At 38.3% G+C, this 18,907-nt stretch overlaps 1 protein-coding gene and 1 pseudogene across 2 annotated transcripts; one reads left to right on the forward strand and one right to left on the reverse strand.

Annotated features, from left to right (window-relative positions):
* Nucleotides 1-4,427: 4,427 nt before the first annotated feature.
* Nucleotides 4,428-16,924, reverse strand: LOC145970088 (protein SERAC1). 2 transcript variants are annotated; one of them, XM_083096544.1, is made up of 16 exons: nucleotides 16,651-16,924; nucleotides 16,347-16,501; nucleotides 16,125-16,252; nucleotides 15,850-16,050; nucleotides 15,586-15,713; nucleotides 15,377-15,487; nucleotides 14,941-15,079; nucleotides 14,696-14,839; nucleotides 14,352-14,609; nucleotides 14,051-14,246; nucleotides 13,754-13,915; nucleotides 13,444-13,571; nucleotides 11,813-11,965; nucleotides 11,608-11,754; nucleotides 9,322-9,388; nucleotides 4,428-4,634 (listed from the first exon to the last, which is right to left on the reverse strand). In XM_083096544.1, the coding sequence occupies exons 2-16, from the start codon at nucleotides 16,427-16,429 to the stop codon at nucleotides 4,619-4,621; spliced, it is 2,061 nt and encodes a 686-aa protein (XP_082952670.1). In that variant the 5' UTR covers nucleotides 16,430-16,501; nucleotides 16,651-16,924; the 3' UTR covers nucleotides 4,428-4,618. The 2 variants fall into 2 exon arrangements, with proteins under 2 accessions (XP_082952670.1, XP_082952669.1); XM_083096543.1 differs by lacking the exon at nucleotides 4,428-4,634 and adding an exon at nucleotides 6,629-9,100.
* A 791-nt stretch (nucleotides 16,925-17,715) lies between these two features.
* LOC145969858 (uncharacterized) lies at nucleotides 17,716-18,648 on the forward strand (annotated as a pseudogene).
* Nucleotides 18,649-18,907: the final 259 nt, after the last annotated feature.

The raw sequence follows: 18,907 nt of genomic DNA on the forward strand, positions 1-18,907 counted from the left end.
CCATTTAAAAAAATTGAAGTGACCTACACGTGACCTTCAAATGACTCTTCAAGGTCAAATCAATGGTACCATCTTATGGCCCCCTCGAAACCAAATAACTTTTGTCTGAAATATTTTTCTCTCCCGGGCTTGGTTTTCGAGATATTCGACTGGTCGGATTAAAATGAAACACCCTGTATATACTCCTGGTTCTTCAGTTTTAGTTATTTTGGCGGCTAGAAAAAAAACATGACGGATTAGCGGTCTTTATGTAATGCAATAAATAAATAAATTGAACTACGTATTAACAGTGCTTTAGTACCGTGTGCAATATATTCCACCGACCTTAATAAGTGGGACTCTCATAATCCTTCGTGGGATATAAGAGATAACCCCACAAAATGGTGACCCCGACGTGATCGGTGGAAACAACACGAGTAGAGCGCGCGTTTTTCTCTCCCCACTACTCTTCAGCGGAATCATCACGGACGCATCGACGTTTCTTTTCGCTTAAAAAAGGCTCCATGATGGACCAAGGAGGTTCAGGAGGCGCCTCTGGAGACGTTGGACGTGTCAGCATCCGTCCCCCACAGTTTAGCAAAGAAAAACCTGCAATTTGGTTTATTCAGATGGAAGCTCAGTTTGCAACCAGCGGAATCACGCAAGACCTGACTAAGTTTTACCACGCTGTTCAAGCGTTAGACGCATCGGTTCTCGCCGAGGTAAGCGAGTTAATTACAAATCCACCTGAAAATGGTAAATACGATGCACTAAAGACGCGAATTTTAACCGAGTTTCAAGACAGCGAAGAAAAACGTTTGAAGACGCTGCTGAACCAAACAGAATTAGGGAATCAGCGACCGTCCCGGCTACTAAAACATATGAGAGACCTCGCAGAAGGCAAGGTGTCCGAAGGACTACTCAGATCCTTATGGATGCAGCGCCTGCCAACTAACACGCAGACTGTGCTCTCCATCAGCGAAGATGCTTTGGATAAACTAGCAACAATGGCAGATCGAATCCACGATATAGTCTCTACCAATATCTGCGGCATGGAAGTAACACCCGCAACTGCTAGTACAACTTCTTGGGAAGGCCAGCTTTGCGAGATCATCAAGAGGCTTGATCGCATCGAATCAAAAAGACGCAGTTTAACCCCACGTCGTCAACGCGGCAGTTCTCGCAGTAAATCACGCACCAGATCAGCTTCAACGGAATCGAAATACTGCTGGTATCATAAACGCTTCGGCCAGGAGGCTAAGAAATGTACCTCATCCTGCGGTTGGAAGAACAAACCTGAAAAGAAAGAGGAAAACTAAATCCTGAGGTGTCATCAGCGGCGGACGCCTCGGACACAATTTTGCGCCGCTTATTTGTTACAGATCGCAGCTCAGGAAGCCAATTCCTAGTGGACACGGGAGCTGACGTCTCTGTAATTCCTAAAACGCTAAGGGCAGAGTGCAACAAATCAAATTTAGTACTGTACGCCGCAAACGGCACACCCATTTCGACGTACGGACAAAAACTTCTTCAGCTAGATTTCGGGCTACGCCGAACATTCCGGTGGCCTTTCTTAATAGCAGACGTGAGTAAATCTATATTAGGTACTGATTTTCTATCGCATTTTAATCTTTTAGTGGATTTACGATGTAAAAGACTGATTGATGGTAACACGTGGCTAAACGTATCCGGCTATTTCGGCAACATCTCCATCCTTCAAATACCTCATCTAAAAATAGATACATCGTATAGCGATCTACCCAACGAATATCCAGAAATCACGCGGAGTTCAATTATGCCGCTACGTCGAAAGCACAACGTCGAGCACGCCATCATAACCAAAGGGCAGCCAGTCACAGCAAAAGCTCGTCGTCTCGCTCCTGAAAAACTAAAGGCAACGAAGCTCGAGTTCGAATATATGCTGCAACAAGGATTATGCCGACTTTCTAAAAGCAATTGGGCAAGTCCATTACATCTAGTCGCAAAGAAAAACGGAGACTGGAGACCATGCGGTGATTACCGTAAGCTGAATGACGCCACGGTACCTAATCGTTATCCGATTCCTTTCTTACAAGACTGCGTACAATTTCCACACGGCGCAACAATTTTTTCAACGATCGACCTCGTTCATGCGTACCAACAAATCCCTGTTAAAGAAGAGGACATATCGAAAACGGCAATCATCACCCCTTTCGGACTCTTCGAATTCCCCTTCATGCCCTTCGGGTTGAGAAACGCCGCGCAGACGTTCCAAAGGTTTATTGATGAAGTAGTTCGAGGACTCGACTGCTGTTATACGTACCTAGATGATATCATCGTGGCATCAAGAGATCCAGAAGAGCACCGCAATCACCTAAAACAAGTATTCCATCGACTACAACAATTTGGAATTGTTATTAACGTTGGTAAATGCGTTTTCGGAGTACCCGAAGTGATATTTTTGGGTCATCATATCTCAGCGAAAGGCCTATCACCATCTCCACAGAAAGTTCAAGCCATTCGAGATTTTAGCTTGCCTACCACAGTCAAAGACCTCCGGCGATTTTTAGGTATGGTCAACTTTTACAATAAATTCTTACCTAACGCTGCGCACAATCAGATGCTTTTGTTGCAGAAAGCAATTGCAGGTCAAAAGAAAGGCAGCAAAATATCAGTCGATTGGACGGATGATATGAGAACCGCCTTTCAACAACTCAAGGACGACCTAGCTAAGTCTGTTCTACTAGCATTCCCAGACCCATCCGCACAGTTCTCCATACCGACGCGTCAGGATCCGCTATCGGCGCAGTCCTTCAACAATTAAAAGACGGAAATTGGCAACCACTCTGTTTCTTCTCCAGGAAACTCACACCAGCACAATGTAATTACAGTGCATATGACAGAGAGTTGTTGGCGATATATGCAGCCGTAAAGCATTTTCGATTTATGGTCGAAGGTCGAAACTTCTTCATTCTTACTGACCATAAGCCGCTCACCTTCGCATTTGCACAAAAGCCTGAGCGAGCTTCACCTAGACAAACACGACATCTGACATATATCTCAGAGTTTACCACCGACATCCGACATATTCCAGGGGAAGATAATCTAGTTGCCGACACACTATCCAGGATAAACGCGTTAGTAATGCCGGTAATTGTCGACTCAGAAGAACTTGCACGAGAACAAACAACGGATGAAGAACTTCAACGCGAGCTTCAAACTCCTGCATCAACACTTAAATTACAAAGATTCTTACTTCCTGAAAGCAACGCAAGCCTCTATTGTGACTGTTCCACGAGCGAAATTCGACCATTCGTCCCGACTTCTTTACGACGACGCATTTTCGACATGGTTCACCGAATGTCTCATCCCAGCGGAAGAGCCACCAGACGCCAGATAGCACAGAAGTTCGTCTGGATAGGCATGAATAAAGACATCGCAGCTTGGGCAAAAGCTTGTTTACAGTGTCAGCGTTCCAAAATAGCACGACACAATCATTTTGTACCGGAGAAGATTCCAGTTCCAGATGCACGTTTCGACCATGTTCACCTGGACATAATAGCACCGCTTCCACAGGTGGGTGAATTTAGATATTGCCTAACATTAATCGATCGATTTTCTAAATGGCCCGAGGCCGTGCCCTTAAAAGACATTTCGGCGGACACCATTGCAAAGCATTTTTTCACTGCCTGGATATCACGTTTTGGCGCACCCAAACTCATTACAACAGACCGTGGCGCGCAATTCGAAGCAACCTTATTCAACGCCCTGACAAACTTAATCGGAACTAAACGCAACCGAACTACGGCGTACCATCCTGAATCCAACGGATTAATCGAACGTTGGCACAGGACCCTCAAAGCAGCAATCATGTGCCACGACAATCCAAATTGGGTCGACGTTTTGCCCGTTGTACTATTAGGTCTCCGTTCGAGTTTTAAGGAAGACATTCAGGCATCAACTGCAGAACTTCTTTATGGAAAAACTCTCAGAGTTCCAGGAGAATTTTTCGACCACGAAGACATGCCAATCGACCCGCATTACTTCGTCGAACCCTTTCGCAGAATGATGCAGCAAATCCGGCCAAAACCTACATCACATCACATACGCAACAAAACTTTCGTGTACGAGGACTTATATACTTGCACACATGTTTTCCTAAGGGATGACACAGTCAAACGGCCCCTGGAACATCCTTACTCAGGACCGCATCGAGTCATCAAAAGAATTTCTGACCGAGTATTCTCCATAGACGTAAACGGCCAGGTAACGAATGTGTCCACGGATAGACTCAAACCGGCCTATTTCACTCAAGACGATCAACCAGCTCTACCTGATGAACCTACGCGCCAGGAAGTCACAACCGGGCCTTCGTGCAGCTCGCCAAGCAGCAGTGTTCATCTAAATTTAAAGACTTATCCTGGGAAAGTTAAAAAGACTGTTCAGTTTTCCAGCCAACATTAGTTATATCTTATGTAATAGCTTATATTTATATTTACGTAAATCCGTTACATATATTTTTTTTTTTTTTTTAAGTTTTATCTCAGGGGGGAGTATTGTGGAGATGTTCCTCCACAAGTAGCGCCACATTCTGGACAAGTTTAGTTTTAGCCAATAGGCGTTCCTATCTTTATATATATATACTCCTGGTTCTTCAGTTTTAGTTATTTTGGCGGCTAGAAAAAAAACATGGCGGATTAGCGGTCTTTGTGTAATGCAATAAATAAATAAATTGAACTACGTATTAACAGTGCTTTAGTACCGTGTGCAATATATTCCACCGACCTTAATAAGTGGGACTCTCATAATCCTTCGTGGGATATAAGAGATAACCCCACAAGCCGACTTCTGAGGCGACGCCTACGATTCCCCCACTACCGTCCGAAGCTTGATGGCCGAGCCGCCGATCGCGCGCGTAAAGCTGGTCGCACATACTTTCCATAAGACATAACAGTAAAGGTCATTCTACAATGGCAGTAGCAGTAAGTCGTAGCAGTCGTAAGCGAAATGAACCAAATCCATTTCCTACGGCTATAATGTATGTTCTACGGCGGACACGCAATCAGAATTAAGAATGCAGAATTCTTCCGTGACTGCGTATGCGCGACCGCCGTAGAACGCACGAAATCCGTCTACGGTTACGGACGGCCAAATTGAGCAATACGATTGGTCGAAACCTTACTGTTATGTCTTATGGAAAGTGTGTGCGACTAGCTTAAGGGCCCTGGCACACAAAAATACGTAAGCAGTAAAACGTAGTCAGTAAGGAAATCGACCAATCGGAATTCTTACGTTTTAATATAGCTGCCTTACTGCTCAATTATGATTGGTCAATTTGCTCACTGACTACGTTTCACTGCTTACGTTTTTTTGTATGCCATGGCCTTAACGCTATGCTTCAGGAGTGTCCGCCAAGCCGTTTCGCCAAATCGTCATTAAAATTTTTTTTGGTAATAATTAAATATTAAAATTTTTATTATTATAATATATTATATATATAAATATATATATATATATATATATATATATATATACAATTTGTTATACATACATATTATACATATATGTATGCTATAATAATATATTTTAAAGTTTAAAATATATTATTATAACATACATGTATGTATAATATGTATGTATGACAAATTGTACATATATAATATATTATAATAATAAAAATTTTGATATTTAATTATTTATAAAAAGAAAAATTATTTACCAAAGAAAATTTTAATGACGATTTGGCGAATCGGCTTGGCGGACGCTCCTGAAGCATAGCGTTACGCGCGCGATCGGTGGCTCGGCCGTCGGAGCCTCTGACGGTAGTGGGGGAATCGTAGGCGTCGTCTCAGAAATCGGCTTGAAAAGGACAACTAATTCCGAGCACTGATATAGACCAATGAGCATCGAATATTAAGTCGCCATATTGGCCGCATTCAGCGGACTCAACCGCTAAGTAGCAATCGAATATGATTGGTTTCTACTTTCAGGTCCGACCAATCAGCGTCGAATTACATCGGAAAATCTAGTAATGTTGCCCAACTGTTGAGTCCGCTGAATACGGCCATTGACTTACATAACATAATACTCATTGGTCCATATAGTCTTATGTTATGCATATGCAGCTATGCAATTTCGTGTGTGATGGCCCTCAGGGTGCGGACCCATGCAGCGGAATAGCGGAACGCGGAACGAGAACGGAACCAATCGCGAGCATTCCGCGTTTTTCAGCAGCTTTAGCGGAATAGCTTTTTCGCAGACTGCATAATCAGCGTAATATACATATATTGCATGTAGCATGTAACCTCAAAATACATAAGTGCAATAAAAATAGTAGTGCAATAAGCAGAGTTGGGAAAGTTACTTTATAAAAGTAATTAGTTACAGTTACAGTTTTTTTAGTAAAAAATGTAATTAGTTACAGTTACAAGTTACCGATTCTGAAAAGTAACGCGTTACAGTTACAGTTACTTAAAAAGTAACGAGTCGTTACTTTGTAGTTACTTCCTTGGAATGGAAATAAAAATATTAAATCTGCACGCAGTAATAAAAATTTAATGACAATCTTATAAGGTATTAATTTAATTCTTGCAAATTATAGGGAATTTTAGAATGACATTCACTTTAAAGAGAGAAATATATATTTTATTTTAATTTAAAAACAGCTGAGTAAAAACAAAAATTTTTATTTAATGTAAAAGAAAACTTATAAAAAATATAATTTTATTGCATCGCTCTTATAATTTCATTATTTTAAGATAGATAGTATATGTATATAATTGATCTTTACTTTTTTACTATATTTTTTATATATGTGTATATACAGGGTGGCCCATTTTAATCCATCCAGTCGAATATCTCGAAAACCAAGCCCAGCAAACAAAAATGTTTCAGACAAAAGTTGTATGGTTTCGAGGGGGCCATAAGTTGGTATCATTGGTTTGACCTTGAAGAGTCATTTGAAGGTCATCTCAATTTTTTTAAATGGCACCCCCTATATATTTTTGCACATTGTGTAGCTCATCTTGTAGCTCATCTCGAGAGCTTTCCAAAACACTGTAATTAAGTTAATTTTCATTAAGTACTTTCCGAGTTATGAGGCTTGAAATCATTTCTTAATTTTACATGAACCGTAAAATATCTTGTAAAATATTCATTTTTCGATTATCTTACCTTAATACTTTTATGTACAAAATAATGAGAGGAATCAATTGGTGTAAAGAAAACACATAATTGTTTCGAAAAAAAAAATGTAATTTGCGATTAACAATTGCATTTTTTCTCAAAAACAACTATGTTTTTTATTTACACTAATTGATTCCTTACATTGTTCTGTGCACAAAAGTATTAAAGTAAGATGATCGAAAAATGAATATTTTACTGGATATTTTATGGTTTATGTAAAATTACGAAATTATTTCAAGCCTCATAACTCGAAAAGTACTTAATGAAAAAATACTTAATTATAGTGTTTTGGAAAGCTCTCGAGATAAGCTACAAGAATATGCAAAAATATATAGGATGTTCCATTTAAGAAATTCAAGGTGACCTTCATGTGACATTCAAATGACTCTTCAAGGTCAAACTAATGGCACCATCTTATGTCCCCCTTCGAACCAATCAACTTATGTTTGAAACATTTTTTTCTTAAATGCTTCCCTAAAGAAATAATCTAGTGGAACTTTTAAAATGGGACATCCTGTATATTTTTTCTGTTCTTCTAATAATGTGCCTATCGCAATATCTTGATATAGAATTTAACACACTACACCCCTTCGTGTAAAAAATTTTAAATACATATAGAGTATCCATCATACATCTGCCCAAAAAAAATTATAAGTAGATCTCTTAAACCGGACTAAAAAGTCATATACCATTTTGAAATGCACCACGTAAAATTCAAGATATTAATTAAAAAGGATCGGCCAATGCGCGTGGCTACTATGGTTTTCTTTGGGGCAGGTGATATGGACACCCTGTATATGAATTTGTTATTTTGTATTCTGACACATATGTTAACATTTCGTGTTCATACATTATTTCGCGAAAATTGTTAGAAAATTCATTCATTTATTCTTTTCTTCACTTTAATATGAATTTACTTATTCTAATCAGAATATATAAATAATCGATAATATTTGTATAATTGGCCCAGCGATACATCATATCTATATACAGGGTGTAACTGAAAAAGCGCCCACGGAGCAAATAGCGTTATTCCTGATTAAAAATCGAGTCGAAAAGTCCTGAACCATTTTTTTCTATAATGCTTAATAAAGCGGTAATTATTGAGTAAAATTGCGCCAATAAGCATCGACCAAGACGGGCGCACGTCAGTGAGCCACGCGCCTGGTAGTGTGCGTGAGCGCTCTGCCGTTTCGGCGCTATGTTATGCCGCTATCGTGCAATATTCTTATGCGTTGTAATAATGTGAAAAACTTTAATTTGCATTAAAAATCATATTTCTTCCATCAAAAGCGTTTCCTTAAAAAAAATTTCGACAAGAAGGCTAAAGGTCGGTGCTTATTGGCACAACTTTACTCAATAATTACCGCTTTATTAAGCATTATAGAAAAAAATGGTTCAGGACTTTTCGGTTCGATTTTTAATCAGGAATAACGCTATTTGCTCCGTGGGCGCTTTTTCAGTTACACCCTGTATATGTTATCACGATATATTTAGGGCTCGTTCCCACTGAGCGCGTCACGCGTCGCGTCACCAGCGTGAGCCAATCAAAACATCCCATTGTAATAACATGTTTTCCGTGTTATTACAATGGGATGTTTTGATTGGCTCACGCTAGTTGACGCGACGCGTGACGCGCTCAGTGGGAACAAGCCCTTAGAATTAGATATAAAACATTAGGTGACAAAAATGTGATGATTGACAATGAATTTATAAATAACAAGACATTAAGACCAAGTTATAATGAGTTGTACACATTTTTTGTACAATTATTCATACATAGTCTTCACACATATTCAAATTTATATAAAAAAATATATAAAAGACTCTTATATACAGATCTCAAATAATTTATTTAAACGAAAATAAGTTTCCAATCGACGAAATAGTTTTTTTTTCTTGAGGATTCACATGGTGTTTAAGCACACTCAGAAGTTTTTGGTATAAGAATGATAGCCTATCCATAAAAAACATGAAATAGTTTACTATTTTTTCTTTCATGTTGTACTTAATTCCAATAAAAGAATATATTTGATAAATATACAATTTCAAAACATCATTGGCAATTGAATACAAAAACTCAAAGCACATGCTGAATCTTCTATTTTTTAAAGTAAAATTTAAGAAGACTCGGAAAATCTTTTTTTTTTATCAATAATGTTTTAAATGCTGAATTACCTGCTAGCTGGTTTGCATATTGATAAATGATCCTGTGGAATTTCGAAGAATTCCCCTATGCCAGGGTCTGGACATAATATGAATTCGTTAATATAGACATATTAGCTGCTCTGATGATAAGAGTTTAGATTTAACACCATTAATTAAAATTTAATCATACATGAATCAAATATGAAAAATTTAATATATGTTATGTATTAATTATACAGGGTGTCAGGGAAATTTTTGCCCACACGAAGTAAGGAGATAGATTGGCTCAAATTAAGAAGGAAGAACTTGTACTGTTTTGTGATATTCGCAATAATTAACGAAAAATTAAATAAAGAATATCGGCCAATCTGCGTGAGTAGAAGCGCGCGGCGACGAGAGTCGTCCCACTGTAATCTTATACTAGGCGCGCGGCGAAGCGATGGGCGGATCGCTCTCCGAGATATTATGATGGCGTGCGATATATCGCAATACCGCGCCGGAAAATGACCCGTCCTTTTAGTGGCGAGAAAATGATGCGCTATCATTTCCACACCACCTTGCGGTAGATAGCATGGTGCGCTTTTTTATAGTGGTTTCCCCCATAGGCCTATTCCACTCTCAATTTAAATATTTGTGAAAATTGTTCAAAATGCCGTTACTGTACGCTGAATGTATCGTAAATGTAAAAAATTGATAATGACAGTACCTTCACAAAAATTGATCCGTGGTTGAAAATCCCTCGATAAAATGTGTTGCACACGTTGGTAATGATACGAGCGTAATCCGTTACACGTAAAGCGTGATGTACCGCGTATTGCGAAAAACCAAATTCATGTGCTACACGACGCACGCTAGTTCCAGGATTTTCATAAAATGTTTCAAGAATCCTTTCTTTATCTCGTACACGAAGACGCACTGCTGGACCAATTATCCCGATATTATGCACGATACCCAGTTTCACATAATTATTGCACAACTCGTAAAACTGTACGTTCACTTGGCTTTCGTGCTCGCCCGGAAAATTATTCCACGTAAATTACGGCCGCGCGATAAGTATTTTCTCCCGCTAGCCCGTATGCCACAATCATATCCGTATATTCCTGCAGAGTACACTTCATTTTCACTATTAATTTACTACGCGAACACAAGATTTTTACTAAAACCGTCTGAGCTCTCGCAGGCTGTTGCCAGAGTGCATACGCCAGCAGCACGCAACTACAGCTGAGCGGACATGCGAGTGTAAGCGTACGTGTGAGCTCGGCGCCTGCGGATTATGATTACACTCACATGTCCGCTCAGCTGTAGTTGCATGCTGCTGGCGTATGCACTCTGGCAACAGCCTGCGAGAGCTGAGACAGTTTTAGTAAAAATCATGTGTTCGCGTAGGAAATTAACAGTGAAAATAAAGTGTACTCTGCAGGAATATACGGATATGATTGTGGCATACGGGCTAGCGGGAGAAAATACTTATCGCGCGGCCGCAATTTACGTGGAATGATTTCCCGGGCGTGCACGAAAACCAAGTGGACGTACAATTTTACGTGTTGTGCAATAATTATGTGAAACTGGGTGTCGTGCATAATATCGGGATAATCGGTCCAGCAATGCGTCTTCGTGTACGAGATGAAGAAAGGATTTTGGAAGCATTTTATGAAAATCCTGGAACTAGCGTGCGTCATGTGGCACACGAATTTGGTTTTTCGCGATACGCCGTACATCACGCTTTACGTGTAATGGATTACGTCCGTATCATTACCAACGTGTGTAACACATTTTATCGAGGGATTTTCAACCAGGGATCAATTTTTGTGAAGATACTGTCATCATCAATTTTTTACATTTACGATACATTCAGCGTACAGAAACGGCATTTTGAACAATTTTCACAAATATTTAAATTGAGAGTGGAATAGGCCTATGGGGGAAACCACTATAAAAAAAAGCGCACCATGCTATCTACCGCAAGGTGGTGTGGAAATGATAGCGCATTTTCTCGCCACTAAAAGGACGGGTCATTTTTCGGCGCGGTATTGCGATATATCGCACGCCACCATCATGTCTCGGAGAGCGATCCGCCCATCGCTTCGCCGCGCGCCTAGTATAAGATTACAGTGGGACGACTCTCGTCGCCGCGCGCTTCTACTCACGCAGATTGGCCGATATTCTTTATTTAATTTTTCGTTAATTATTGCGAATATCACAAAACAGTACAAGTCCTTCCTTCTTAATTTGAGCCAATCTACCTCCTTACTTCGTGTGGGCAAAAATTTCCCTGACACCCTGTATAATATGTTATTAAAATGTATTAATAATTACCTGCCGAATTAAGGCTGATGAATTGGAAGGGAAATTTTAGCGTGGTTACAAGCGTAGGTTTGGTCTCCGCAAAACTTACAATCTCTATGTGATATTCTTTCAACATTTCTAGAAATTCGTCATGCAATCTTAGCAATTGTGGTGATTCTGAAACGTTAGAATAGTATATTAGTTATTTATTAATAAGATGGATCAAGAAGATTACCTTCACGCAGTTCTTGAACTTCAACTGTTGGCCATACCAACATTTGCGTCATTTGCTTCAGAGCTGCCACATGAGAACCTCGGTGAGGAGTACCATAAAATAGAATAGCTTTGGTATTCTTGCAAATATCATGTTTATCTCCAGTTTTCCATTCTATAAGCAATATGCTTGTAATAATATTAACAATGTTAACAATAACAATAGCAATATAATAATAGTTTCTTGATATACAGGATGTTCATTTTAAAACTTTCCATTCGTTTATTTCACGATTGAAAATGTTCGTTCAGAATTTGAGAATCGTTTATATTATTGTTTAGAAAACAATGGAGAACATTTTGACATTTGTTATAATAAATGACAAAATAAATTCTACTCCAAATTGTATTTTTTTATGTAAAACATTTTTTACACCTAAAACTTCCAAGTGCGATTTTTCGAAAAATATTCACTTAAATAATAATAATAATAATAATAAAAGAGAGAGGGAGGAGGGAGGGAGGGGCGAGAGGGGGAGGGAGGAGAAAGAGAGAATTGTACAGAGAATCAAAAAACTTTTAAAATGATACTTGACCACTATTGCCATTTAAGATTTTTGAAGGGATAGCTACCCCTTCAAAACGAAGGGGATGAAAAAATTTCATTACATTTAATGTACTTAAATATCCTCTAGTACAGTAAAATAGTACCTGAAAATGGCAAAACGGATAGACAAGCCAATTTTTTGAGGGTGAGTAGAAGGTCATAGAAGATGCCCGAATTCACAGTTCCTATTGGTCGAATTTTTTTCCTTTTTTTTTAGTTTTGCAGGGAAAAATATTTGCTACTTTTGTTTGAAAAATTTTTTAATAGCTGTCAAGGAAAACAACCAAAAAAGTGCCGTCAATTAGGGAGGGGGGTTAAACATTTTTATTGATAATTATATTGCCCCCTGTTGATTTTATCAAAAAAATATTTAAATAAAACTTGTAAGGGACTCAATTCTCTATAATTTTCGTATATCCGCTTTTGCGGTGAGTAAAAAAAAAACTTTAGCGTCCTCTATCTCTGGCATTTTTTAAGTCACTGCAAAAGCTGATATACGAAAATTGTAGAGAATTGAGTCCTCTACAAGTTTTATTTGAATATTTTTTTGATAAAATCAACAGGGGGCAATATAATTGTCAATAAAAATATTCAACCCCCTTCCCTAATTGACGGCACTTTTTTGGTTGTAACTTTTTTTCCTTGACAGCTATTACAAAATTTTTCAAACAAAAGTAACAAATATTTTTCCCTACAAAACTAAATAAAAAGGAAAAAAATTCGACCAATAAGAGCCGAGATATCCTAACTTACCCCTATTTTAAAGATGGCCGCCGACGCACAGGGAAATTTTGTTGGAACTTTGTGAATTCGGGCATCTCCTATGATCTTCTACTCACCTTCAAAAAATTGGCTTGTCTATCCGTTTTGTAGATATTCGGTGTTTTTGATACTATTTTACTGTACTATCCCTCAAAAATAAAATTAATATCGTTTGGCATTTTTCTCAAAAAAATAGTCAATCATGAAATAAACGGGTGGAAAGTTTTAAAATGAACACCCTGTATACATTGAAACATATAAAAATATATATAAATTCAATTTACCTTCTACAAGCATCTTTTTAACTAATAATCCTCCCATTGAATGACCGACCCATACAAGCGGCCGCTTTCCCACGTTTGCCATTGTTAATTTGATAACGAATTCTTCGCTCCTCTCTTTAATAGTGTTCCTAATCAAATGTAATAATGTATTAAATAATGTATTAAGTATAATTATCAATACATTCAATATTTAAAAAAAAACTGAAAGATTAAATATTTCTATGTGGCAATAAATGAAATAAATAAATAAATAAATAAATAAATAAATATATATATATATATATATATATATATATACACACACACTCACTTCTTATTTTCTATTGGGCAAAAAGGAGTCCACATAGACAAACTTGTATCATAATTAATACCTATGAGTCGTAAATATGGTATATCCATAGGTAACCAATCTTTGGGCCAACATAGTGTTTTAGACGTAGAATGGAACTCATTCTTCATGCAGGCATTATCTCTAAAAATATGTGTGAAAATTCACCATTAATTAAAGACAGACTATTTATAATAATTATTATTTACAAGCACATCTTTCATTTGTATTATTTTATAAAAGATTTTGTAAAAGATAGAGATATGTAAAAAAATTTACCCTTTACAAAAGTAAGGTCCGCATGCTTGAGCATTTGTGTTTTGTGGACAATCATCCAGTACTACTTCAAAATTTTGACCTATTTTTCTCCATTCATGTAAGTACAAATCGCAAGCTAAGTCTTTAAAGAATTCCTGAGAATGATCATTGTCGATCACGGTAGATAAATAATCCATCTGATTTAATGTATTGGAATCTATAATTAAAAATGTGTAATTTGTTAAAAATATAAAGATAATCTTTATATTACAATATATGAAAAAAAATTCGAAAAATTATATGGTTGCAAATATTGACAAACCTATAACTTCAAGTGTAGAAGTATCTACATCGCGTTGTCTCCAGGTAACGAAGACTCCACCTAACAGTCCATGCAAAAACACAACATCCATCTTTGTAGCTGCATGAACTTTATGTACGGGATGAAGAAGATAAACACTCTGTGGATATTTTGCTCCTTCGTTTCCATCCGTATCCAAATTCGCTAATGCATTAATCGCCTGTGCCGACAGACGAATATCATCACTGCGAGACCAACGTGACAATATGCCGATCCATCCTTATTAAAGATAATTTATGTCATGTATTATGTCTTTTGTATACAAACGCAATAAAATCGCAGACAGTTCACTGAATCTACCTTACCGGATTCATAAATACTGTTTAAAAACTCGGGATGAAGAGATATATTGGATAATATTTTCGCGAGTAATATGCAAACTTCAATGTCATCGTTACAAATTTTCTGTATTGCTGTTAATATCGGCAAAGCTCCGGCAGTGATCAAGTCTAAAATTTAAAAACCAAATAAGATACATAGAATAAACAATCTATGAAATTAATGTATGATATATGAAATTAATGATGTATATGATATTTTTATATCTTACGTTTGCTATATTGTTCCACAGATGAATGATGGCAGATTGCTTGAATACAATTTTTAAGCAATTCATTATCCCAGACAATTGTTGAGTCTGCCAAAAGGCCTATGCTTGTCAAATCATGATCAAACCATTCTACAAGATACTGTACATCAAATTGAATACATAGTTATGGATGATATTATTAAGTTATAATCACAATACTGTAACATTGTTTTGAAGATCACTTTCTTAATAGTAATATTCATAATATTTCTCCTTAATTATAATCAGTCATAATAATATCTCTCCTAATATTCTTAATACCCTTCATTTCTTAATATTAAATGTAATATCCTTACTCAATTACAATAATTAATTTTTGTAAATATTTAGAACTTGAAAGATACTGTGCAATTAATTAGTTGTTCATATATTTTTTAAATACTATTTATGTACTTACTCGATGTGAGTCTTTGAATTTTTTACTAAGAAATTGTGTAAGACAGAGATGTGCATTATCACATAAAGTATTCAAATGTAACAGCAATGAGTATACTTGTTCTAATATATCCTGCAAGGCAATTTTGTTTATCATTAATATAATTGTCATATATAATGTTTATATATCTTTCATAAAATATTTAAAAGTTTTAAATAAGTGTTACATACATGTAAGTTGTATTGTATATGATAATATGGTGGTTGCAAAAAGAACTGTAGATTAACATTTGACATTCTTGCAAGGGCTACTGCTGTTCTAGCATCCAACATCTGTGCCAAATGACGATATTGCCAATCTAAAGTCAATTCAATATGATATAAATATTATACTCGTATATACACAAATCTCTAATATCTATATAGAAAAAGTTATCTTAATACATTTAAAGAAAGCTATAATTGACATCAGAATATATATAACAATAAACTTACCTTTCAAATTTGATAGGGAACCAAGAGCAGTTACAGCTTTGAATCGTTCAGTTTTGTCCCCATGTTGCGCCATATATAATAATTTGTATGCTATTTTATGATTTTTTATCTTCCACCAGTTTGTGAATATATCACTAAAACTTTGTGGCTTCTCCAAAGCAGATCTCTGTAAATCCTCATCTTCTTTGAACATAAACACATCTGGGAACAGGATCCAAATTAAATATTTGTATATTGTTATATTTATCAAAAATATAATCATATTGTAAAATTACCTTTAAATCGAGGATCATTGATATAAATATATTGTGCATGTGTTTGTTCCAAGTTTAGCACATTTATATTGACAGTGGATCGAACGATCTGTGATACCTGTCGCACTTGATATAGGAACCAGCAACTTCTGTATAATGCGTAAATTTTTTTCTAAATACGTTATATATATTCTCAAACACAATTATGATTTTTATCTCGTTAAATATTTTCTTCCAACTTACCCCAGTATCACAATGCAAGTACCACTTGTTTTCAAATAATACACGTAGTTTTTTAATATTTGTACTCGCATTTTACATGACATAAACTCCTAATACATTCTTAACAAAACTGAACAAGATAAAACGGGTGCAAATTCCGTTGTAATACGATAGACTTAAGGTAAAAGCACATAAAACTGCATAGGCGCATAACCATAAGCATAAGGAAATTGATTGGTCCACAAATATATGCATAAGAAAATGAACCAATCAATTTTCTTATGCTTATGGTTATGTGCTCCTGCAATTTTATGTGCTTCCACCTTTATGCGGGTTCTACAATGCGAGTCCCAGCATCGCAAAGACAGTCGTAAAGCCCTTTGCACAATGCTAGGCAACAGGCAATAAGAACAGAAATAGTATCTATTCTCTGCTCCTATTAGCGAATATTTTCTGTTCCGCGTATTTATTGGTGAATAGTTTCTATTCCTTATTTCTATTGCCTGTTGCCTATTTCCTGTTGCCTAGCATTGTGCAAGGGGCTTAACATTCCTTGTTTCCAGTCGTAGTCGCAGTCGCTCGAGTTGGTTCAATTCAGGGTCGTCTACAATGGTCCATATTCTGAATCCTCTTTTATCGATAAAAGTGCCTCTAAAAGTGGCTTATGGCCAATCAGAAGGCTTATAAGCCACTTTTAGAAGCACTTTTATCGATAAAAGAGGATTCAGAATATGGACCAATGGCCGTAGCATAAGGTTGTAAGGCCGTAGTCGTAAGAAATTGACCAATCACAGTTGATTATTCTCCTGAACTTCAACTGGGATTGGTCAATTTCTTACTACGGCCTTACAACCTTATGCTACGGCCATTGTAGATGACCCTTTCCAATTCCAACGACGACGACCACAATGGTCTAGTTTCCACCGAAGTCTTCAATCCGATTCTACTTCGGTGCGCATCGGATTTAACATACTGTTTCCATCGAAAGTAGAATAGAAGTGAGTAGGAATGGGCAAAAATCACTCGATTATTTGAATATCGATGCTTTTTTTATTAAGAAACCGATTATTTATCCGATGCTTTTATGTTCGATTAATTGTTATATCGATATTTCCCCCCGAATGGGTCTCCACCTTGGCGTGGTGGAGGGGCTTATGGTCGCATCCGGGCCCACCCGTTTAAGGGGTGGAGCCGGGTGCGACCAACGAAGAGGGACCCCCCAAGCCAAGGTGTTAATTAAACCGTGCCGACGGCTGCGTGGCGCAGGGAGTACTGCGTCTCGAACGGTTCCCCCGGATACCGGGCGACCTCCGAGGTATTTAGCCAAGCCCCAGCCATTCGCGGCTCTGGTTGGGTGATATCGCGCTTCCGCGGTACTCGTGGGACAAACATGGACATGACTAACAAACATACAGACACAACTATGGACAAAGTCCTCCAGGGCGTGGCTTCCTTAGGGAGCGAACGAATGGAGGAATGCAACTCAGGGGCACCCAAAACCCGAGTTAGATATAGCGGAGCTGCAAGGAGACGCTACAAGAAACAGCTTCAGAGGGAGGGAAAGGCTACTAAAGCCCAAATCCCTCCCGCTGAAGCTGATTCTAGTCCTGGGCCCAGTAGCGGTGGAGCCCCGACTGTGGCGCTTAAACGCGCCCGGCCGGGAAATAACACCCCTAGCCCCAACGATACTCGCCAGGGCAAACGACCCAAGATCAATGATCAAGGGTCATATGCCTAAGCGACCAAAGGGTTTATCAGATTAGCCCTCATTTTGGAGGGCTTTCCTGATAAGAAGCTAGGAGCCGTGGACTATGGATTGATCAGGAAAATGATCAGAGGGCGTATCCTCGAGTTACCCGAGGGTACAAAAGCCCCCACATTCTCTGGTTCCTGGGAGAGAGACGGAGCCTTTGTTTTTGTGTGCGACGACGAGCAGTCGGGGGACTGGCTAAAAAGCCTATCCTCCGAACTGAAGATGGGGGGAAACTCCCTACGTGTAGTGCCGGTCGATGAGCTGCCTAAACGCCATCGAGTGGTGGTACACGTGGAGGAGCCAGACTTGTCTTCTGAGGAAGCCTTGAGGCTCCTCGGCAGACAAAACGCAGGATTGGCGACCGGAGATTGGATCGTCACCAGAGGGAGCGTGAGTAGGGATGCCACGAGCACCCACTTCGCCTGTCTGATTGGGGATCAATCTCTAGACGCCCTGAAGTCCTGCAATTTCAGGCCCAGCTGCAGTCTTGGACGGGTAACCGTTAGGCTGCTTGAAAAGGAGTGCGGCAGGAAGCCTGAATCTGTGAAGGGAATAGGGGAGACTGCCTAAATATGACAGTCTCCACGGTACCCATCACCCAAATTAACTTGCATCACAGTAAAGGCGCCTCGGCTATCCTTGCCAGGAGCACTGCTGCGATGCACACACACCTTGCCATTATCCAGGATCCTTGGCTCCTGAATAATGCCATCAAAGGTTTGGGCGGCTGTGGAACTATTTTCAGAGCCTACTCGAACCGCAAACTAAGGACATGCATTGTAGCAAAAGACCTTAATATCACTTTTCTGCCTCAGTTTAGCAGCGAAGA

Source organism: Camponotus vicinus, unplaced genomic scaffold (assembly GCF_025532165.1).
Source record: "Camponotus vicinus isolate PSW18456_S1 unplaced genomic scaffold, iyCamVici1.0 SCAF_4, whole genome shotgun sequence".
Taxonomy (NCBI): domain Eukaryota; kingdom Metazoa; phylum Arthropoda; class Insecta; order Hymenoptera; family Formicidae; genus Camponotus; species Camponotus vicinus.